Source organism: Cervus canadensis, chromosome 9 (assembly GCF_019320065.1).
Source record: "Cervus canadensis isolate Bull #8, Minnesota chromosome 9, ASM1932006v1, whole genome shotgun sequence".
Classification (NCBI taxonomy): domain Eukaryota; kingdom Metazoa; phylum Chordata; class Mammalia; order Artiodactyla; family Cervidae; genus Cervus; species Cervus canadensis.
In genome coordinates, this window is record NC_057394.1 from 13,493,715 (window position 1) to 13,515,282 (window position 21,568).

At 38.7% G+C, this 21,568-nt stretch overlaps 1 protein-coding gene across 2 annotated transcripts in view; it reads left to right on the forward strand.

The window, feature by feature from the left end:
* UGGT2 (UDP-glucose glycoprotein glucosyltransferase 2) overlaps nt 1–21,568 on the forward strand; it is a 136,861-nt gene that overhangs the window by 19,793 nt on the left and 95,500 nt on the right. For both annotated transcript variants that reach the window (XM_043478321.1, XM_043478322.1), the window contains 4 exons: nt 804–978; nt 3,895–3,991; nt 14,620–14,692; nt 18,470–18,570. In XM_043478321.1, coding sequence (XP_043334256.1) covers nt 804–978; nt 3,895–3,991; nt 14,620–14,692; nt 18,470–18,570 — 446 coding nt within the window. The remainder of the gene's footprint in view (nt 1–803; nt 979–3,894; nt 3,992–14,619; nt 14,693–18,469; nt 18,571–21,568) is intronic.

The following is a 21,568-nucleotide window of genomic DNA, read 5'->3' on the forward strand; positions in this document are numbered from 1 at the left end:
GCAGTTGTCTCTGGTCAAGTGGCAATAGTATATTCAAGAGCACTGTTACTTTGACCTTTTGTGATCTTAGGGTTACACGGTAAAGGGGCAGCAGTTCTCCTCTGGGACAGAGCACATGCCCTGGTCCCCTACCTGAAGTAAAATCTCTGACTCAGTGGGGCCCTCAGTTCAGTTATTCCCTTAAGGCTTGCATCAAGTTATTGATACATTCAGCTCAGTTCGAAGTTGATGGTGTCTTAGGGTTTCTGCTGCTGTTCATCCAGGCTGTGTGTGTGCTAAGTTGTGTCAGTCATGTCTGACTCTGCGACCCCATGGACTGTAGCCCACCAGGCTCCTCTGTGCATGGGATTCTCCAGGCAAGAATACTGAAGTGGGTTGCCATGCCCTCTTCCAGGGCATCTTCCTGACCCAGGGATCGAACCTGCTTCTCTTATGTATCTTCCTGACCCAGGGATTGAACCTGCATCTCTTATGTCTCCTGCAATGGGAGGCAAGTTCTTTACCACTGATGCCACCTGTGAAGCCCTCATCCAGGGTGCATCTATATAAAGCCAAAAGCAGATGTGGTCACTCTCTGTGGGCAGAATTCAAGGCAGTTCTCTTATCCCTGAAGAATCCTTGACCCCTAATGAAACTTGCTACATTTTTACTGACCCTGGGCTGTTGCCAGTGGCCTACCTGTCTGGTCTGCCACTTGGAAGACAACCAACTGGCAGATGAGAGGCACCACTCTTTGGTTTCATGATTTATTTCTCATATGCTCTTTACTTTCAGTTCTTGTTTGTGTTTTGTTTTCATTTTAGGCCCAGACCCTATCTGTTTAAAGGAGATCACAAATTTCCTACAGACAAAGAGAATTTACCAGTGATTATTCTCTATGCAGAAGTGGGTACAAGAGCATTTCGTAAATTTCACACAGTGTTGTCTGAAAAAGCTCAAAATGGGGAAATTCTTTATGTTCTTCGGCATTACATTCAGGTACATGCTTGCTTTATTCAAGATTACTTTGGCTATAAAAACTATTTTTCATAACTACTTTTTATAATTTCTCTACTAGATTTTACATAATAACTCCTCCTAGAATACTTATATCTGATAACACAACTATCAAATGAGAATTTTATGTGGAAAAATATATTGGGATTCTGTGTCTTTTCTGGAAAGTATCCTGTTTATGTTTCTTTCCCTTATATATATCTGGAACAGATTTACAACTTGGATAAAAGACAAAACCATACAACAGTAGGATGCATAATATTTGGTAGGACTAATAAACATAGTTATTTTCAATGAAAATGTATTATAATGAGGAAATCTAACTTGATATATTGATAGTATGTATTAGTTCATTGTGCTAAGCATTGTATAGGAAAGCTCTCAAACCAGTCTGTTTGAAAGGCTGCTGACTCATTCAAGTTTCAGATCAAATGTGTTGAATTATCCCCCACGCTCCTCACTCTCACTGCTATCACACTCTACCACATTATTCTATTTTTAATGACTTCATAGAACTTATTACTATGCTACCTCAAATTTTATCTAACACCTCCACCCCCACCAACACATACACACAACCAAACTCTCACGTCACACACTAAAATGGCCCTTAGAAGGACTTTTCTTTTTTACTTCTATGTTCCAAACATGGAAAGAGTGTTTTAATTTGCACTTCCCAAAATATTCATGATAAGTATTAATATACAGTTCCTCTGTATCCATGGTTCAGAATCTGCAGGTTCGACCAACCAAGGATTATGTAATAGTGTAGTTTACTATTGGAAAAAAAATCCATGTATAATTGGATCATTGTAGTCTGCACAGTTCAAACCTATTTTGTTCAAAGGTTTGATTTGATTTGATATCAAATCATTATATTTATTGTACACTGTAAACTAATACAATGTTATATGTCAGTTATATATGTCAGAAAAGGAATGTGAGATTACAGTATATGTTTATCTTTTTTAATGAAGTTCACAAGTGATTTTAATATGCTCCTGCTGTTGTGGCATTTTCATCTATTAAGAATCAGTGTCCCAGGCTGTTCTTTGGAGAATGTGACCATTAAATATACTTCTGTGAAAGCATACTCAACAGTTATCTGGGTACTTTGTAGCATCAAATTATAACCTGCTATTTAATTAATTACATATTGTGCATCCAAAATAATTATACTGTAAATCTAGTCAACATGCAATTCTAATAAAAACAGACTTATTCACACTACCTTTTGAATAGATGCTTTTTTTGTAGGGAAAGAAGAAATAGGATGAAGAAGAAAGATTCCTCTCAACAGTTGATTTAGCTTGTGAGAATTTTTGGTTTGCAAATCCAAAGTTATTAAACTACAATTCAGATTTTTATATTAATGCATTTTCAAATAGAGAAAGTAAATATGAAATTAATGAACATTTATCTTTATTACTGAGGAGCTAATACTGTTCCAGAACTGATGATGGAAATTGGTTATGTGAAATTGCATTTCTTTCATGAACTATTAACAAGATATGTGAATTTAAAGCTTAGACACCAACTAATTGTCTTTTGAGTGGACAGTCAAAATGTATTTTTAAATTGAGCTGTATGAAATTGAAAACTCTTTAAAAGACTTCAAACTTTGCCAGATTACTATAATTATAAACAACCCAGTTTTCTCATGCTATCTTTTATTGTAGCATGTGCCTGAGAAATTAGCAAATTAAAATTTTAGTGTGGGCAGCAATGTTAAACACTTTATGCATATCTGAAGCTGATTCTTACATCATCTTATTTGAAAATAGGACAGTCCAGGAATAGTCACTCAGGTTGTATACTTATTATTTTTAAGGCTTGGAGGAAGTTTAGGGAGGAAAGAAGAGAGTGAAAAGAGCAGTATACTGTTAAGATTTCCTTTCCATTTGGTGTCTTCCTCTTCCTCCATCATGTGTAGGATTGCAAAACTGCCCTCATGCAAACCTTAGTTAAGCCAAGGCATAACATCTTCACAGGAGTTTGCTAAGTACTAGGTTAAACAGTTTTTCTAACCCATGGAAGAATATGCCAAATGGTAATGATTATAGCACAACTGATAAGAATTCAGTCTAGAAGCCAGAAAGAACCTTAGACATCTTCTAAAGTTTACATGTATTCATCCAGGTTGCTTACTTTTTAAAAAAATATGATGACTTCTTTTTCTTCATACAGTGACTTCTAGAAGTACATTTTATGTTTACCCATAATATATAAGGTGAAAGAAAGTAAGATACCAAATTCTGATCACAAAATACTTCAGACAACTCAGTTTTAGGCAAATTGTGACCTCTCACTGCAAGGATAGGTGCTAACATGTGGCATTTGGTATATTTTAATCATCGAGAAACATGAACAAAGAACTGAATAGGTTGCTCAAGGCACTGAGTTTTTTTGTTTCCTTTGCCTCTACTTTCCAGTATCTGCTTTTGGGGACACTCTAGTTGCCCTCCATCCAGACAACTAGCAAATGAAAGCACTTACTGGCTTAGGAAATGTTGTGTAGTTCTCAAGAGTACAGTTTTGTTGAAACTCACTTGTATTGGATCCTCTGTTAATTAACTCATGAGAAAGATGGCAAAATTATCATGGTATAACAGAAAAAGATCAGATACTTTTTTCATTGTAAAAGAGTAATTAAAACATTAGTGTCATGACAAAGGTTTTAGAAAGTAAAGAAGTAGTCATCAACAAGTTTCTAGTTCCTTAATAGACTGTCTCTAGAGAGAATATAAATATCCCCTGAATACAAGTATTTCACAGTGATTTAAAACTTCAATATTAATGGTTTACCCTCATGTCCTAACACACAATCATTCTGAATTCAAAAGCAGGTGTTTGACAAAATATTTTCTCTCTTTTTGAAAAAAAAATGTGTTTGAACAGAAACCATCCTCACAGAAAATGTATTTATCTGGCTATGGTGTGGAGCTAGCAATTAAGAGTACAGAATACAAAGCATTGGATGATACTCAAGTCAAAAGTAAGTTTATTCTCTATATCTGAGTAAAAAAATTTGGAGGGTTATGTACTTCCCTTTAATCCTACACACGTTAATTTGAGGCTGGAGACAATTTAATTTTAAATTAACATGTATTTCATGTTATTATGCTCTCAGAAATTTCAAAAATTGGAAGTAGCATATAATTTTGGTTATATTCAATGGCTTCCCAGTCATTTTCAGCAACATATAAAAATTGATACTACATGTAGGGTGTGTAGAAGACATAGGTGAGGCTGCTTGTGACTATGAGGGGGCTCACCCAGTTCAGACTGGCCTGTGATGTACCGAATCATCCCCTGGGGACAAAGATGGTGGATCTAAAGGGGTTGTGTCGTAGTAAACCTGAAACTCATTGGTAGCACTGCCTTACAAAGCTTGGTCTGAAGTATTTATTTTTAATAAAGTTAGTTTTGTGTTTTTGTTTTGAAATGGGATGGGAAAGTCCTGTGAATATTTGGTTAGATTGATTAGATCTGTAATCTACCAATCCAGTATCTGTGTACTGAATGCATGCTCTAGATGAAAGAATCTGGAGACCTAAAAACAGTAAAGAACTTTTCAGATTCTTATGGAAATCTTTTATTACCTGGCTCATTGGAAATTTATTTATACCTGATTCTTGGTTAAGAATTTCCAGTTCATTCTGTTACATGCTCTCTGATGCTGCTTCTGCTTCAGCTTTGTTTTTCTGTTCAAGATCTGGCCCTGGAGGCCTTGCTCCGATTACAGCTTAGCTCTAGTCCCTCCTACTGAGTGTGCTACAGATCAACATCTGTATTATTGCAATTGAAATCCTGCTGGTTACTGAAAAAGTGTAGCAGAAATATTAATGCCCAGATTTTATTTATTTCCGTATAGCTGGTATATTGCTCTACAGTGCTTTATAATTTAGTATCTTGTTTAGTGCTTCCCAGTGGTAAAGAATCTGTCTGACAGAACAGGAGATGTAAGAGACTTGGGTTCAATCCCTGGGTCAGGAAGATCCCCTGGAGGAGAGCATGACAATCCACTCCAGTACTCTTGACTGGAGAATCCCATGGACAGGGGAGCCTGGCGGCCTGCAGTCCATAGGATTGCAAAGAGTGATTTAACACGCACATGCACACACACATCTTATTTAACAGTCATGGTAGTAGCATAGGCATTTTCTAACTGTCCTTGAGCTTGTAGAAGTTTCTTTAAAAAATCATGTGATTACATATATTACCTATATTACAAACTGCAGGTTAACTTTTTTTTTTTTTCACCTGACTGTTAAGTTACTGTTTTTGTTTTTTGTTTTTTTTTTTTCATTAGTTGGAGGCTAATTACTTCACAACATTTCAGTGGGTTTTGTCATACATTGATATGAATCAGCCATAGATTTACACGTATTCCCCATCCCGATCCCCTCTCCCACCTCCCTCTCCACCCGATTCCTCTGGGTCTTCCCAGTGCACCAGGCCCGAGCACTTGTCTCATGCATCTCACCTGGGCTGGTGATCTGTTTCACCATAGATAGTATACATGCTGTTCTTTTGAAACATCCCACCCTCACCTTCTCCCACAGAGTGCAAAAGTCTGTTCTGAATTTCTGTGTCTCTTTTTCTGTTTTGCATATAGGGTTATCGTTACCATCTTTCTAAATTCCATATATATGTGTTAGTATGCTGTAATGTTCTTTATCTTTCTGGCTTACTTCACTCTGTATAATGGGCTCCAGTTTCATCCATCTCATTAGGACTGATTCAAATGAATTCTTTTTAACGGCTGAGTAATATTCCATGGTGTATATGTACCACAGCTTCCTTATCCATTCATCTGCTGATGGGCATCTAGGTTGCTTCCATGTCCTGGCTATTATAAACAGTGCTGCGATGAACATTGGGGTGCACGTGTCTCTTTCAGATCTGGTTTCCTCAGTGTGTATGCCCAGAAGTGGGATTGCTGGGTCATATGGCAGTTCTATTTCCAGTTTTTTAAGAAAATCTCCACACTGTTTTCCATAGTGGCTGTACTAGTTTGCATTCCCACCAACAGTGTAAGAGGGTTCCCTTTTCTCCACACCCTCTCCAGCATTTATTGCTTGTAGACTTTTGGATAGCAGCCATTCTGACTGGCATGTAATGGTACCTCATTGAGGTTTTGATCTGCATTCCTCTGATAATGAGTGATGTTGAGCATTTTTTCATGTGTTTGTTAGCCATCTGTATGTCTTCTTTGGAGAAATGTCTGCTTAGTTCTTTGGCCCATTTTTTGATTGGGTCATTTCTTTTTCTGGAATTGAGCAGCAGGAGTTGCTTGTATATTTTTGAGATTAATCCTTTGTCTGTTTCTTCATTTGCTATTATTTTCTCCCAATCTGAGGGCTGTCTTTTCACCTTACTTATAGTTTCCTTTGTTGTGCAAAAGCTTTTAAGTTTCATTAGGTCCCATTTGTTTAGTTTTGCTTTTATTTCCAATATTCTGGGAGGTGGGTCATAGAGGATCTTGCTGTGATTTATGTCGGAGAGTGTTTTGCCTTTGTTCTCCTCTAGGAGTTTTATAGTTTCTGGTCTTACATTTAGATCTTTAATCCATTTTGAGTTTATTTTTGTGTATGGTGTTAGAAAGTGTTCTAGTTTCATTCTTTTACAAGTGGTTGACCAGTTTTCCCAGCACCACTTGTTAAAGAGGTTGTCTTTTTTCCATTGTATATCCTTGCCTCCTTTGTCAAAGATAAGGTGTCCATAGGTTCGTGGATTTATCTCTGGGCTTTCTATTCTGTTCCATTGATCTATATTTCTGTCTTTGTGCCAGTACCATACTGTCTTGATGACTGTGGCTTTGTAGTAGAGTCTGAAGTCAGGCAGGTTGATTCCTCCAGTTCCATTCTTCTTTCTCAAGATTATTTTGGCTATTCGAGGTTTTTTGTATTTCCATACAAATTGTGAAATTCTTTGGTCTAGTTCTGTGAAAAATACCGTTGGTAGCTTGATAGGGATTGCATTGAATCTATAGATTGCTTTGGGTAGAATAGCCATTTTGACAATATTGATTCTTCCAATCCATGAACACGGTATGTTTCTCCATCTGTTTGTGTCCTCTTTGATTTCTTTCATCAGTGTTTTATAGTTTTCTATGTATAGGTCTTTTGTTTCTTTAGGTAGATATACTCCTAAGTATTTTATTCTTTTTGTTGCAGTGGTGAATGGTATTGTTTCCTTAATTTCTCTTTCTGTTTTTTCATTGTTAGTATATAGGAATGCAAGGGATTTCTGTACAAACTGCAGGTTAACTTTTATCATATATTTGGAATATATCTTCTCTCCATTCTACTTGCCACTCCTTTAATTCACTTCTTTTTTCCCCTCTGCTTATGACTATCAGGCTTCCAACTGACCTTCTCTTCAGGACCCTTAATCCTCTCATCTCCAAAAGAGAATAATCCATCTGTTCTCCACAGTACTTTCTGATTGAACTTCCAGTGTTCAATCAGAACTTCTGACTTTGTGATTCTACCAGTTGAAAACCCTTAGTTACCTAAGTAACCAAGTAACCCTAGTGGTTCCTTGTAACCGCCTCATAAGTTAAAGTCCTGTAGCACAATGGAGCTTTCCACAGCTGGTCTCTTTCTGCCTTCTCACTTTCTCTCAGACCTCTGATTTGTACCCTGTGGTCCTGTAACACTGCACTACGATACAGAACAATTTTCTGTTTCCTGGATGGGTCCATGTATTGCTCTGTGCCAAGCCTTTATGACCTCTGGAGTATTTCATCCCTTAACATATGCTGTTCCTCTGCCTGAAACACTCTTTCCACCTCTTGTCTGAGGTCTACTCATCTTTTAAGGTTTGTATGTCTCAGTCAGTACCTCTGAGTTGGCTGCCTATGTTCCTGCTGTCAGAGGAGGCTTTTTGCATTTTCTGTATTCCATATATTTTGTGCTTCCTTTTGGAAAAGTTTTAAATAGTCTGTTAAAGCTGTCTATTTGTCTCTCTCATTTTCAACCCAGTAAGGTTTGTGTCTTTTGCATCTCTCCTCCTGGTGTCTATCTGGCAGGCAGTGGGCATTATAGAAAGCAGTCAGTAAATGTTTACCTGATTAAAGCATTCCAGGGTTTTTAGCTGTAGTCTTAGAAATCCAGACTCTCAGACAAGTAAGAAAGGAGAAGTGTACTTACGCACTCTGATGGAGCATAGCCCCTTGCTATAAAAGGTCCAGATTCTTAGAACCTGAAGTGCCCTCAAACACGCCCTTACCACACTGTATACTATAAAAATTTGGTAAGTAAAGGAGAGGGGAAGGGAAATGAATATAAAATATATCTTTATCCTTTGAGGCCATGAGTTTTGGTGTCTGTCGAAAGGTTTCTTGATTATGTCTGAAGGTGTCAGAAATATGTGAGAACTCCTGTATATTTTAGGGTTTAGATTTCTTGCTGGTATAAGAGGTAAGCCCAGGGTTTCTTGCAGACTTCTTGGTTTATCAGTTCAGTCTGGTTCAGTTGCTCATTAGAGACTGACTCTTTGTGACGCCATGGACTGAAGCACACCAGGCTTTTCTGTCTATCACCAGCTCCTGGAGTTTACTCATGTCCATTGAGTCGGTGATGCTATCCAACCATCTTATCCTCTGTCATCCCTTTCTCATCCTGCCTTAAATCTTTCTCAGCATCAGGGTCTTTTCCAATGAGTGAGTTCTTCACATCAGGCGGCCAAAGTATTGGAGTTTCAGCATCAGTCCTTCCAGTGAATATTCAGGACTGATTTCCTTTAGGATGGACTGGCTGGATCTCTTGCTGTCCAAGGGACTCTCAAGAGTCTTCTCCAACACCACAGTTCAAAAGCATCAATTCTTCAGTGCTCAGCTTTCTTTATAGTCCAACTCTTATATCCATACATGACTACTGGAAAAACCATAGCTTTGACTAGATGGACCTTTGTTGGCAAAGTAATGTCTCTGCTTTTTAATATGCTGTCTAGGTTGGTCATAACTTCTCTTCCAAGGAGCAAGCATCTTTTAATTTCATGGCTGCAGTCACCATCTGCAGTGATTTTGGAGTCCAAGAAAATAAAGTCAGTCACTTTACACTGTATCCCAAACTATTTGCCATGAAGTGATGGGACCAGACCATGATCTTAGTTTTCTGAATGTTGAGCTTTAAGCCAACTTTTTCACTCTCCTCTTTCACTTTCATCAAGAGGCTCTTTAGTTCTTCTCTTTCTGCCATAGGGTGGTGTCATCTGCATATCAGAGGTTATTTATATTTCTCCGGGAAATCTTGATTCCAGCTTGTGCTTCATCCAGTCCAGATTTCTCATGATGTGCTCTGCATATAAGTTATATAAGCAAGGTGACAATATACAGCCTTTACATACTCCTTTTCCTATTTGGAACCAGTCTGTTGTTCCATGTCCAGTTCTAACTGTTGCTTCCTGACCTGCATACAGGTTTCTCAGGAGGCAAGTCAAATGATATGGTGTTCCCATCTCTTTAAGAATTTTTCAGAGATTTTTCTGATCCACACAGTCAAAGCCTTTGGAATAGTCAATAAAGCAGAAGTAGATGTTTTTCTGGAACTCTCTTGCTTTTTCAATGATCCAGCAGATGTTGGGAATTTGATCTCTGGTTCCTCTGCCTTTTCTAAAATCAGCTTGAATATATGGAAGTTGGCGGTTCACATACTGTTGAAGCTTGGCTTGGAGAATTTTGAGCATTAATTTACGAGCATGTGAGATGAGTGCAATTGTGCGGTAGTTAGAGCATTCTTTGGCATTGCCTTTCTTTGGATTGGGATGAAAACTGACCTTCCTGTGGCCACTGCTGAGTTTTCCAAATTTGCTGGCATGTTGAGTGCAGCACTTTAACAACTTCATGTTTTAGGATTTGAAATAGCTCAACTGGAATTCCACCACCTCCACTAGCTTTGTTTGTAATGATGCTTTCTAAGGCCCACTTGACTTCGCATTCCAGGATGTGGCTCTAGGTGAGTGATCACACCATTGTGTTTATTTGGGTCGTGAAGATTTTTGTTCTTCTTCTTACCACCTCCTCTTAATATCTTCTGCTTCTGTTAGGTTCATACCATTTCTATCCTCTACTGTGCCTATCTTTGCATGAAATGTTCCCTTGGTATCTCTAGTTTTCTTGAGGAGATCTCTAGACTCTCCCATTCTGTTGTTCTCTATTTCTTTGCATTGATCGCTAAGGAAGGCTTTCTTATCTCTCCTTGCTAGTCGTTGGAACTCTGCATTGAAATGGATATATCTTTTCTTTTCTCTTTGCCTTTTGCTCCTCTTCTTTTTACAGGTATTTGTAAGGCCTCCTCAGACAGCCATTTTGCCTTTAGACATTTCTTTTTCCTGGGGATCATCCTGATCACTGCCTCCTGACAGCGTCACAAACATCCATCCATAGTTCTTCAGGCTCTCTGTCTATCAGATCTAGTCCCTTGAATCTATTTGTCATTTCCACTGTGTGATTGTAAGGGATTTGATTTAGGTCATATCTGAATGGTCTAGTGGTTTTCCCTGCTTTCTTCAATTTAAGTCTGAATTTGGCAATAAGGAGTTCATGGTCAATGCCATAGTCAGCTCCTGTTCTTGTTTTTGCTGACTGTAAAGAACTTCTTCATCTTTGGTTACAAAGAATATAATTGATCTGATTTTGGTATTGACCATCTGGTGATGTCCATGTGTAGAGTCTTCTCTTGTGTTTTTGGAAGAGGATGTTTGCTGTGACTGGTGCATTCTCTTGGCAAAACCCTATTAGCCTTTGCCCTGCTTCTTTCTGTACCCCAAGGCCAAATTTGCCTGTTACTCCAGGTGTTTCTTGACTTTCTGCTTTTGCATTCCAGTCTGCTATAATGAAAAGGACATCTTTTTTGGTTGTTAGTTCTAGAAGGTCTTGTAGGTCTTCATAGAATCGTTCAGCTTCAGCTTCTTCAGCATTACTGGTCAGAGCATCAGTTCAGTTCAGTTCAGTCACTCAGCCATGTTCGAGTCTTTGCAGCCCCATGGACCGCAGCACACCAGGTCTCTCTGTCCATCACCAAATCCCGGAGTCCACCCAAACCTATGTCCATCGAGTCGGTGATGCCATCGAACCATCTCATTCTCTGTTGTCCCCTTCTCCTCCCACCTTCAATCTTTCCCAGTATCAGGGTTTTTTCAAATGAGTCAGTTCTTCGCATCAGGTGGCCAAAGTATTGGAGTTTCAGCTTCAGTTTCAGTCCTTCCAATGAACACTCAGGACTGATCTCCTTTAGGATGGACTGGTTGGATCTCCTTGCAGTCCAAGGGACTCTCAAGAGTCTTATCCAACACCACAGTTCAAAAGCATCAATTTTTCGGTGCTCCGCTTTCTTCACAGTCCATCTCACATCCATACATGACCACTGGAAAAACCATAGCTTTGACTAGATGGACCTTTGTTGGCAAAGTAATGTCTCTGCTTTTTAATATGCTGTCTAGGTTGGTCATAACTTTCCTTCCAAGGAGTACACATCTTTTAATTTCATGGCTGCAGTCACCATCTGCAGTGATTTTAGAATCCCCCAAAAATGAAATCTGCCGCTGTTTCCACTGTTTCCCGTCTGTTTGCTGTGAGGTGATTAGACCAGAAGCCATGATCTTAGTTTTCTGAATGTTGAGCTTTAAGCCAACTTTTTCACTCTCCTCTTTCACTTTCATCAAGAGGCTTTTTAGTTCTTCTTCACCTTCTGCTTTAAGGGTGGTGTCATCTGCATAGACTTGGATTACTGTGATATTGAATGGCTTGCCTTGGAAATGAACAGAGATCATTGTGTCATTTTTGAGACTGCATCCAAGTACTGCATTTTGAACTCTTTTGTTGACTATGATGGCTACTCAATTTCTTCTAAGGCATTCTTGCCCACAGTAGTAGATATAATGGTCATCTGAGTTGTTAGGAAGAGGTGCCTAGAATACACCAAAGAATTATACAAAAAAGATCTTCATGACCCAGATAATCACGATGGTGTGATCACTCACCTAGAGCCAGACATCCTGGAATGTGAAGTCAAGTGGGCCTTAGGAAGCATCACTATGAACAAAGCTAGTGGAGGTGGTGGAGGTGATGGAATTCCAGTTGAGCTATTTCAAATCCTGAAAGATGATGCTGTGAAAGTGCTGCACTCAGTATGGCAGCAAATTTGGAAAACTCAGCAGTGGCCACAGGACTGGAAAAGGTCAGTTTACATTCCAGTCCCAAAGAAGGGCAATGGCAGAGAATGCTCAAACTACCGCACAATTGCACTCATCTCACACGCTAGTAAAGTGATGCTTAAAATTCTCCAAGCCAAGCTTCAGCATTACATGAACGGTGAACTTCCAGATGTTCAAGCTGGTTTTAGAAAAGGCAGAGGAACCAGAGATCAAATTGCTAACATCTGCTGAATCATTGAAAAAGCAAGAGTTCCAGAAAAACATCTGTTTCTGCTTTACTGACTATGCCAAAGCCTTTGACTGTGTGGATCACAATAAACTGTGGAAAATTCTGAAAGAGATGGGAATACCAGACCACCTGACCTGGCTCTTGAGAAATCTGTATGCAGGTCAGGAAGCAGCAGTTAGAACTGGACATGGAACAACAGACTGGTTCCAAATAGGAAAAGGTGTACGTCAAGGCTGTATATTGTCACCCTGCTTACTTAACTTACATGCAGAGTACATCATGAGAAATGCTGGGCTGGATGAAGCACAAGCTGGAATCAAGATTTCCCAGAGAAATATCAATAACCTCAGATATGCAGATGACACCACCCTTAAGGCAGACAGTGAAGAACTAAAGAGCCTCTTGATGAAAGTGAAAGAGGAGAGTGAAAAAGTTGGCTTAAAGCTCAACATTCAGAAAACTAAGATCATGGCATCCAGTCCCATCACTTCATGGCAAATAGATGGGGAAACCATGGAAACAGTGGCTGACTGTATTTTTCTGGGCTCCAGAATCACTGCAGATGGTGGTTTCAGCCTTGGAGTTAAAGACACTTACTCCTTGGAAGGAAAGTTATGCCCAACCTAGACAGCATATTAAATGTAATGTTGACATTAAATGTAATGTTGACATTACTTTGTCAACAAAGGTCTGTCTAGTCAAGGCTATAGTTTTTGAAGTAGTCATGTATGCATGTGAGAGTTGGACTATAAAGAAAGCTAAGCACTGAATAATTGATGCTTTTGAATTGTTGTTGGAGAAGACTCTTGAGAGTCCCTTGGACTGCAGGGAGATCATCCTGAGTGTTCATTGGAAGGACTGATGTTGAAGTTGAAACTCCAAAACTTGGGCCACCTGATGTGAAGAGCTGACTCATTTGAAAAGACCGTGATGCTGGAAAAGATTGAGGGCAGGAGGAGAAGGGGACAACAGAGGATAAGATGGTTGGATGGCATCACCGACTCAATGGACATAGGTTTAGGTGGACTCCGGGGGTTGGTGATGGACAGGGAGGCCTGGTGTGCTGTGGTCCATGGGTTCGCAAAGAGTCAGAGACGACTGAGCGACTGGACTGAACTCAGTTAAATTCACCTATTCCAGTCCATTTTAGTTTGCTGATTCTTTAAATGTCAATGTTCATTCTTGCCATCTCCTGTTTGACCATTTCCAATTTGTCTTGGTTCATGAAACTATCATTACAGGTTCCTATGCAGTATTGCTCTTTACAGCATCAGACTTTATTTCCATCACCAGACGCATTCACAACTGGGTGTTGTTTTTGCCTTGGCTCCGTCTCTTCATTCTTTCTGAAGTTATTTCTCCACTGTTCTCCAGTAGCTTATTGGGCACCTACTGACCTGGGGAGTTCATCTTTCAGTGTCCTATCTTTTTGCCTTTTCATACTGTTCATGAGGTTCTCAAGGCAAGAATACTGAAGTGATTTGCCATTCCCTTCTCCAGTGGACCACGTTTTGTCAGAACTCTCCGCCATGACCTCTCCGTCTCAGGTGGCCCTAAATGGCATGGCTCATAATTTCCTTGAGTTAGGCAAGGCTGTGGTCCATGTGATCAGATTGGTTAGTTTTCTGTGCCTGTGGTTTTCAGTCTGTCTGCTGTCTGATGGAGAAGGGTAAGAGGCTTATGGAAGCTTCCTGATGGGAGAGACTGACTGAGGGGGAAATTGGGTCTTGTTCTGATGGGCTGGGCCATGTTCAGTAAATCTTTAATCCAATTTTCTGTTGATGGGTGGGGCTGTGTTCCCTCCTTGTTATGTACCTGTGGCCAAACTATGGTGAAGGCAGTGAAGATAATGGTGACCTCCTTCAAAAGGTCCCATGCGTGCACTGCTACACTCAGTGCCCCCAGCCCTGCAGCGGGCCACCACCCACCCACACCTCTGCCAGAGACTTGGACACTTTTGGGCAAGTCTGGATCAGTCTCTTGGTTTATCACTCCAGTATAAAATAGAGCTTGACTACAAAATGATCTATAGAGCATATAGCTGGTTGTAAAGTATTTAGTAGTCAAGCTTGTTTACTAAGAGAGCACACTCTTGTATCATTAGACTGATCCATGAAAGAAAAGCAAGGTAAAAAAATGGAATTTGATTTTGAGTTCTAATTTTTTATCACATATTCCTCTTCCAGTCTGAAATATGTTCATTTTATTTTGTTTTTGTTTCCAAAATACAGCTGTGACTAATACTACTGCAGAAGATGTTACTGAAACAAATGAAGTTCAAGGATTTCTCTTTGGGAAATTAAAGTAAGTCTGAATAGAAGTGAAACTATTATTATACTATTAAGCTTGTTTTTAAAGGAATAGATTCAATATGTTGTGTTGGCATATGTTTCACATTCTAAAAATATACATACTACTGTTTTTATTACAAAAGTAACACAGAGTTAATGGAAAAAAGCTCAAAATTGAAAAATAATCACTAATTCCACAGGATAATGAGTACGATTAGAGATAATGGAAATTTAAAATTCCAGAGTTATCTCTGGCCAAAAATAAAACAAAAATTTGTAGAATCTTTTGTGATGGGTTACAAAACTCATAGTTACTATTGGGTTTTTAGCATAAAAAAATCAGCACTTTTATGTCTTAAAAGAGAAAATATTTATTTCCCTAAATTTCTGTCCCAAGATTGCCATATTAAATACCTTTTAACTTCTGGTCTTCATTTTATATACACATATAAGTAACCTTTCCAAAAGTAAACTTGTCCCGCTTTGTTTTTTCCGCATCTCTGATTGAAGACCAGGAATAGGATGGTGAGTGCTCTCTGATTGTTAATAGATGGGAATTTTAGTTTTATGTGTGGTTTTTCTTATTAACAAGATGGGCAAGTTTGTGATTGCATTATAAAGGCAAAATTAATTAAAAATAAAGAACCATTTTTTAAAATATCTTTAGTTCTTTACTTAACATTACAAATACGTATAAAGGACACTTACGTCAGTTCTGTGAGGACATAATTGTACAGAGCAAGGGGAACATTTTCGGACACTATATTGCTTCATACAGATGACTGAGTTACATTTCTGTAGTTTGCTGGACAAATTGTATGCTTGTAACCTGTTAATGCTTCTTGTAAAATGGATTTAAGTAAGGTTTTATTTAGTAGATAACATTTTTATTCCATTTCCAGCTATGTCTCACATTGTAGAATCCATACTTTCTTAAGCATAACTATTTATGGGAATAAGTTGCTTGTATTCCAAAAAGCCTTTGGAACCCTGGAATATTAGTTTTTTTGGAGAGGAAGTACCCAGGTTTTACATAATTGACTTAAGCAAAAAGCTTTTGCTTTGAGGTATTGTATGAATAATGTCTTTTTGCCTGGATTATATACATAATTTTACCAGTGAAAATTATCATTAAGCTTATGATTAAACATGAAAAGCAACACAACAGCTCTTACAAACTTAATATTACTCTGTAACAAAATATTGTGAAAGGAGTGGTTAATTCATAGTGAACCTCTTTTCAAAGAAGTTCTATTGCTTTTTCACTATAAGAGCAGTCTTGATTAGTTTTCAAAATGTAATCCCACATTGGAAGAAAATTTCAACATAGGACATTGCAGTGCATGTATTATTGTTAACTATGAGATTAATCCATTTATGTATGTACTGTATATTTAGTTTTCCTCTCACTTTAAAATACTCATTTCTCCTTACTGTTGAAAATACAAAATTTATTTATAAATTGTGCCAATAGCTAGATAAACTTTTTTAAAAAGAATTCTCTCCAGTAATAGGAAATGGTACTATGTGTTGAGTTCATGAGAGATTGGAGAATAAGATGATAATTTTTATTATATATATGGTAAAATGCCATTAATTCTGCATTATTATTTGTCAGTCTTTAAGAATACCTCATTTCAGTTCAGTTGCTCTGTCATGTCCAACTCTTTGTGACCCCATGAACCGCAGCATGCCAGGCCTCCCTGTCCATCATCAACTCCCGGGGTCCACCCAAACCCATGTCCATTGAGTCAGTGATGCCATCCAACCATTTCATCGTTTGTTATCCCCTTGTCCGCATGCCTTCAATCTTTCCCAGCATCATGGTCTTTTCAAAAGAGTCAGTTCTTTGCAGCAGGTGGTCAGTGTATTGGAGTTTCAGCTTCAACATCAGTCCTTCCAGTGAATATTCAGGACTGATTTCCTTTAGGATGGACTGGCTGGATCTCTTGCTGTCCAAGGGACTCTCAAGAGTCTTCTTCAACACCACAGTTCAAAAGCGTCAATTCTTCAGTGCTCAGCTTTCTTCACAGTCCAACTCTCACATCCATGCATGACTACTGGAAAAACCACAGCTTTGACTAGACAGGCATTTGTTGGCAAAGTAATGTCACTGCTTTTTAATATGCTATTTAGGTTGGTCATAACTTTCCTTCCAAGGAGTAAGCATCTTTTAATTTCATGGCTGTAGTCACCATCTGCAGTGATTTTAGAGCCCCAAAAAATAAAGTCTGCCACTGTTTCCACTGTTTCCCCATCTATTTGCCATGAAGTGATAGAATCAGATGCCATGATCTTAGTTTTCTTAATGTTGAGTTTTAAGCCAACTTTTTCACTGTCCTCTTTCACTTTCATCAAGGGGCTCTTTAGTTCTTCTTTGCTTTCTGCCATAAGGGTGGTGTCATCTGCATATCTGAGGTTGTTGACATTTCTCCCAGCAGTCTTGATTCTAGTCTTGTGCTTCATCCAACCCAGCATTTCACATGATGTACTCTGCATATAAGTTAAATAATCAGGGTTAAAATATATAGCCTTGACATACTTCTTTCCTGATTTGGAACCAGTCTGTTGTTCCATGTCCATTTCTAACTGTTGCTTCTCGAACTGAATACAGATTTCTCAGGATACAGGTCAGGTGGTCTGGTATTCCCATCTCTTTAAGAATTTTCCACAGTTTGTTGTGATCCACAGAGTCAAAGGCTTTGGCATGGTCAATTAAACAGTAGATGTTTTTCTGGAACTCTCTTGATTTGTCCATGATCCAACGAATCATCATAATCAGTGAATTGTAAGAATATGTAAGATACGTTTAATTGGGCAAAATTACCTTATATAAGTTTTCTTTATAAGTTTCAAAGATGGAGCTTTTCAGAAATAAGCTAAAATTTTATGGGAAGCTTTGATATCTTTCTTTATAAAATAGTTTTTGTTTTTAATTATGAAAGCAAGACTTGAACAATTTATAAAATGTTAAAGGAAAAGTGTATAACATAAAAACTAATAATTCTGTCCTCACCCTTGGATCCCTTATAGGTAATGTTAACAAATGACAGTATATATCTCCATATTTTGTTTTGTTTTATACATTGAAAAAAAGAAGACATGCATGTCTCCCTCCATATTTTTAAATTCTGTCACTATCAGTTCAGTTCAGTTGCTCAGTCGTGACTGACTGACTGCGACCCCATGAATCGCAGCACGCCAGGCTTCCCTGTCCATCTACCAACTCCCGGAGTTTACTCAAACTCATGTTCATTGTCGGTGATGCCATCCAGCCATCTCATCCTCTGTCGTCCGCTTCTCTTCCTGCCCCCAATCCCTCCCAGCATCAGGGTCTTTTCCAGTGAGTCAACTCTTTGCATGAGATGGCCAAAGTATTGGAGTTTCAGCTTCAACATCAGTCCTCCCAATGAATACCCAGGACTGATCTCCTTTCGGTTGGACTGGTTGGATCTCCTTGCAGTCCAAGGGACTCTCAAGAGTCTTATCCAACACCACAATTCAAAAGCATCAATTCTTCGGCGCTCAGCTTTCTTCACAGTCCAACTCTCACATCCATACATGACCACTGGAGAAACCATAGCCTTGACTAGATGGACCTTTGTTGGCAAAGTAATGTCTCTGCTTTTTAATATGCTATCTAGCACTATAGCTGTATCATTATTATTATCTTGAACCATTAGTTTGTGTCTTAAGTATTAGGAAGAGATAATTTCAAAAATATACTGCTTGTATAACAGTAGTTTATAATACATGATGATAATTAACATTACTTAATATTCTAATACAGAGAAAGATATTCAGATCTTAGAGATAATCTGACAACATTCCAAAAATACCTGATTGAGAGTAATAAAGAAATGATGCCTTTGAAAGTCTGGGAACTACAAGGTATGGTATTTCAGTCGATGTTAAAATAGCATATTGGTAACTGATCTCTGTTTTATTAAATAGGCTTTTATATAACATGATGTAAATTATTTCTTAGGCAATAATAATTACCAATTATGTGACTAATATGCATTACTTTTTGTGGCCATAAAATTTAATTGAAATGTTATTCATCAAATAAGTTATATTTTATCTCTGGAAGATTTAAAATTATATAATGTGCAGTTATCTGATATTACCTAATCATTTTTAAAGTATGTATGAGTTATCTTGTATGTTCATCGCAGGTATTAAACTATGTTTCAGGGTATCTACAGCACTGGTTAAAATTCCTGATTAGTAAGTTAAGAGAAATCAGAACTAAATCTTAGTTTTCTTCTCTTTAAAATTTTGATTGTTAGAGACCATTACATGTTTCATTATGACCTCAAAATAGCTTCTGTACTGACATCCTATAAGCAGGTATTTTGAGACCAAAATTTAGTTTGGATTAAACTGTAATTCCTTTTCAGTTTGTAAATTTCTATTTTATTTATAATTTCTAGTGGGTCATAGGGATGTCCTTTTTCTGTGGAACCCATAACTTTTATCACATATCATCAACTGCTTTTAATACAACAGCCACTTGAAATATACTTGATGAATTATACAGTTCACCATTTAACGAGTAGAATTAAGTGTAGTATATTTTTAGAGATTTTTAACTGTCACCATACTCAGTGTTAGGGCTTCCCTGGTAGCCCAGTGATAAAGGACCCACCTGCAATGCAGGAGGTGCAGGAGCTGCGGGTTCGATCCCTGAGCTGGGAAGATCCCCTGGAGAAGGGCATGGCAACCCACTTTAGTACTCTTGCCTGGAGAATCCCACAGACAGAGGAGTCTGGAAGGCTACAGTCCGTATGGTCACACAGGGTCGGACATGACTGAAGCAACTTAGCGCAGCACACACAATCAGTTTTCTTTTTATCACCCCCAGAAGAAACCAAGATAGCCATATGCAGCCACTCTCTGTGACCTGTCCAGCTCTTCCAGCTGTAGACAGGCAACAGTCTGTGTTCTTCTCCAAAATGTTCTCCACCATGCCCTCCTTCAGGGGATCTTCCCAACCCAGGGATTGAACCCATGTCTCCCATATTGTAGGTGGATTCTTTAATGTCTGAGCCACCACCGACAGCAACAATGTGCATGCTTAGTCGTGTCTGACTCTTTGCAGCCCCATGGACGTGACTAGGCATGCACGCTGTTGGTGGTGGTGGTGGCGGCGGCTCAGACGGTAAAGAATCCACCTGCAATACGAGAGACCCGGGTTCAGTCCCTGGGTTGGGAAGATCCCCTGAAGGAGGGCATAGTGGAGAAGAAAGTAGACTGCTGCTTGCCACCAGGGAACCCAAAATGTTCTCCAAGGGACCCATAATTTAGAAAAGTGTAAGTGATAGAGTGCTTTTAAAGACTGGTAAACAGAGAACATGCATAGTTAGCTTAGTTTTAATTAACCTTCGTAATGTCTGTGTAAGGTATGTTTGAATAGACTAGAAATAGGAAGTCTAGTTAAGACATCATTGAATTAGTATAGTGAGATACAGAGCCTGTGCTGTGGTAGAGGCATAGATGGGCAGGCTGAATTTAGCAAATATTCAGGAGATTAAAAGACTCAAAGATGACTTTAAAATTTCTAGCTTGAAGCCTCTGTAGAGAGAATATAAAACAGGCTTGGGGTTGAATACAGGGCTCAGAAATAATGAGACTGGTGTTTAAAAAATGGACTTAAAGTAATTGTGACATATCCAGATGACTAGTTACAGTGGTGGGGTGAATATAAAGTCCTTCTACTGAAAGGAGAAGATTTTAAAAGTGGAAAATGTTAGCATAGAGGTTTTTTAAAGGTGAAGGTGCTAACTCAAAGTGCAGAGTAACCAAATTAGTGCACAAGGGAGAGTCTGTTTGTTCATTTATGTGGGACAAGTAGACACAGTGGAATGATGATGATGAGAGATGGAAGAGCACGTCACAGAAGCCAAGGAAATAGATTGAGGAAAAGGGAAGTGATCAAGACCTTTTCTTTTCCTTTTTTGATTGATTTAACAAGTATTTATTGAAAATCAGTAATGTCCCTACAACCATGGTTTTATAATTTTTGGCTGACACCTGGAGTAGGAAATATATTTTACACCAAGACCCATACAACAAATGTATAATACATAGATACACTTAAAACTAAAAAAAAAAAAAAAAAAAAATCACTATAGATATGTATGTTTACTGTGTGTGTGTATGTATATGTGTATTAGTCACTCAGTTGTATCTGACTCTCTGCAACCCCATGGACTGCAGCTGACCAAGTTCCTCTGTCCATGGGATTTTCCAGGCAAGAATACTGGATTAGGTAGCCATTCCCTTCTCCAGGAGATCTTCCCAACCCAGGGATTGAACCCAGGTCTCCTGCCTTGCAGGCAGATTCTTTACCATCTGAGACACCAGGGAAGCCCCATATATGTTTACTGAAAGGGAAAGTGAAAGCCGCACAGTCGTGTCTGACTCTTTGCGACACCATGGACTATATAGTCCATGCAATTTTCCAGGCCAGAATACTGGAGAGGGTAGCCTTTCCTTTCTCCAGGGGATCTTCCCAACCCAGGGATAGAACCCAGGTCTCCCTCATAGTAGACTGATTCTTTACCAGCTGAGCCACAAGGGAAGCTCAAGGATACTGGAGTGGGTAGCCTATCCCTTTTCCAGCGGATCTTCCCAACCCAGGAATCAAACTGGGGTCTCCTACATTGCAGGTGGATTCTTTACCAACTGAATTATCAGGGAAGCCCAATACTACATTTTGTTAATTCTGATAAAACTTTCTTTTATTATACCCTGTTTCATTTGATTAAAAAAACCTTCACATTACCCATTAATCTGATTTCACTACTAACTAATGGGTTGCAACTGACACTTTGAAAAACACATATTCCAAAGGTAAAAAGAGCTAAAACAGACATCATGTTTC